Raw genomic sequence first — 2,651 nt, forward strand, 5'->3', positions numbered from 1 at the left:
AAGCACAGAAAACATTTGAAATTACCTTGAGTGCGTCTTTCCGCGAGAAGCTTTTATCGCAGTGCTCGCAGGGAAACGGTTTGACGGCAAGATGGATTCGCTTGTGGCGTTTCAGATCGTGGTTGCGGTTGAAAGACTGTGGACACACGTCGCATTTGAAAGGTCGTTCCTGATGAGCCGGCTGCCCATGGGAGTACATCTGTGGTGGTGTCCCATGTGTGGCGGATAGCCATGTGCCATATTCATGCCCCCCACCAGTATTGGCGGGGCGTTTGGGTTTGCCATGTTGGAGAGGACAGCACCGTTCATTGGTGGTGCTAGCGCCGAGTATCCGCCATAATGACGACCGGAATAATGAGTCGGCGCATGCATAGAATGATGTGAGCTGAGTGCTGGTATTCCCCTGGGATAGCTCCCGTGGTTGTGGGCGACGACTGCGTAGGGGAATGGTGGTGGGTATGCGAGAAAGAAGGGTACGAAGGTTGCTGTGGCGTGGACGAGGGTGGCGCGTAATACCCAGATGCCGTCGATGATCGAGAGTAATTATCCGTGCTTGCTGTAGCTGCCGAACCTGGCGCTTGAGAGGCGGCGGTTTGGGAGCTGAGAATGAAATTTGGCATCGGTGTATGGTGATGTGAGGACTGCGAAAGCATCGAGGAGTGGCCAGATCCGCCTCCGGCGACTGATGAAGGAAACGTTGGCCCGACGTTGTCGTAGGGGAGGCGCCACAAGCCCGTCTCCTGTTGCGGGCGACTGAGAGCTCCGGTTGCCGAAGGCGTTCCAGAGGGAGAGTATAGCTGCTGACGGCCGCTGTAGCTCGATTGCATCAGTCCCGGCTGACTTTGGCCCAGGGTGCTGTAGGTATACGATGAATTCTGCGTCAGTGCCCAGTTCCCTTGGGGGTTGTGGTTATATGGTGGAATGCCGCCAGCCTGTGAACTCTGCGAGCTGCCACTATGTACGCTGGAGGAGAGCGGGCTGAGGCCGTCGGTCCCAGTGACTCCTGAATTCCATGTTAGACGCTCGTTCCCATCCATTTTGTGAGGTGATTTCTAGAAAATATCGTTGGCGACGATACTTGAAATTATTGCTCGCAGGTAATAAATGTGTGGCGGGGGGGTATGGGCTGGGCATCAAAGATTTAAAGAAAAGAGGAGGATTCATACTGGGAACTTGGACATCCACCTGTGTGTTGGGTGGAGGAAGATGGAACAGAGGCAAACCTCCAGCAGCTGGTCTACGAGAGGCGAAGCTTGCGATTTCCATTCTCCCTTGAGGACCCCGAAGGTAAAAGAAGGCTCGACTCGACGTCGTACCTGACTGTTATCCGAGTCTTTGCAAGGAAGGCTCGAGGCACCCGCGTCCCCAACACACTTTCTCTCACTCCAAGATGGCAATTGGTTGCTTCGGTTTTATCACGTCGCTCTGTGACCCGAGTCGAGGTGTGGGAGAAAGTCAAAATATTTCCAAGATAACTACGCCGGGGCGGAAACCGTAGGTGTCGAAAAGGATGACCAGCGAGGTTCGTGATGCATACGGGAAGCGCTATTCAAGGAGTAGAATAACCACGGTGATGCCAAAGCTTGGAGGTGATTGTTGATGTTGGGGCCCCACAAGAAGGACCGGTCACCAGCCGACGAGAGGTTTGCTTTTGTTTGGTTACGAAAGGTTGAGCTGTCGTCACGTCCGTCTTGGATCTGAGCCGGGAGCACGTAGGCCGCGGCGTTGTAGTGGTGGTGGTTGACTTGTGTCTCTGGTGGTGTTGAAAATGGGGGCTGGCCGTTACAGCAACCACTGCTGGCTATGGCTTGACGGCAGAAACAGCCAAGGAGAGGAATGGCACTGCTACTGCAATTGTGCCGTGTGTAAGTAGGTAAGGACAGGTATGTAGATGTTGGAGTCCCCAGTTGCAGGTTGCCCTTCCTGGTGGGTTCACGAGCTTTAAGGTAAGTTGGTGGGAGGTGTTCGGTGGAGACGTCGATCACCCAAGATGGCGCCGGGAGGCGCCTGTCGTCGAGATTATATGCCAAAGGGTCTCTTTGGGTAGTAGCTGTGACCCTGGTCGTAGCTGTGGTACGGTACGCCTCTTTTGCGACTTGCTTTGTCGGCTGGCTCTGTGGCTTCTTTTCGCTCGCTCACTGGGGAGGGGGGTAGTAGGTACACTAACACGCTACTTGGATCCCTAGGGCGGGATCTCTCCTTTCAACTTTGGACGACCTGGTCCCCAGACTAAAGTAGTTCACTCGGGCTCGGTCTAGCTGAGCTGGGCTGAAATGGTTGCCGGACTGGGCGTTCGAGACTTGACCGTGACAACTTGGTCCCCTGAGTGGGTTACTTCCAAGCCAGGTATCTGCTCAGTACTGGGAAACTCTAATTCCCCTTGTTGTTGACTTCCCCTTTTTCGTGTGTAGGTTTATAGCTTCTATTAGTTGGTTTGGGGAGGTTGCTCCCGAGTTTCAAGCACGTCAACAAAAAAATGACGGACGAGGAACCAGGTGAAGTTTCTCTGGGGACCGAGAGGCGGTGGCTTGCCAGGTCGGGTCTGTTAAGTATGTATGTAGCTGGCCAGGTATTCTTAGGTATGGTGCAGGGCCGGCTGAACAAGTGCCGGTAGGGGTCAGATTGTATGCTGGGCCTCAGCCGGGCTGCAG

General features: G+C 54.4%; 1 protein-coding gene across 1 annotated transcript; it reads right to left on the reverse strand.

Annotated features, from left to right (window-relative positions):
• Positions 1–317: 317 nt before the first annotated feature.
• On the reverse strand, positions 318–1,266 carry PG994_010416 (uncharacterized protein; the record flags this gene model as incomplete). Its single annotated transcript, XM_066861825.1, has 2 exons — positions 318–1,003; positions 1,167–1,266. The coding sequence occupies 2 exons, from the start codon at positions 1,264–1,266 to the stop codon at positions 318–320; spliced, it is 786 nt and encodes a 261-aa protein (XP_066710935.1).
• Positions 1,267–2,651: the final 1,385 nt, after the last annotated feature.

Source organism: Apiospora phragmitis (genome assembly GCF_038363925.1).
Source record: "Apiospora phragmitis strain CBS 135458 chromosome Unknown utg000010l:1.0-9815664.0:1.0-9183399.0, whole genome shotgun sequence".
In the NCBI taxonomy this organism is placed as follows: Eukaryota; Fungi; Ascomycota; class Sordariomycetes; order Amphisphaeriales; family Apiosporaceae; genus Apiospora; species Apiospora phragmitis.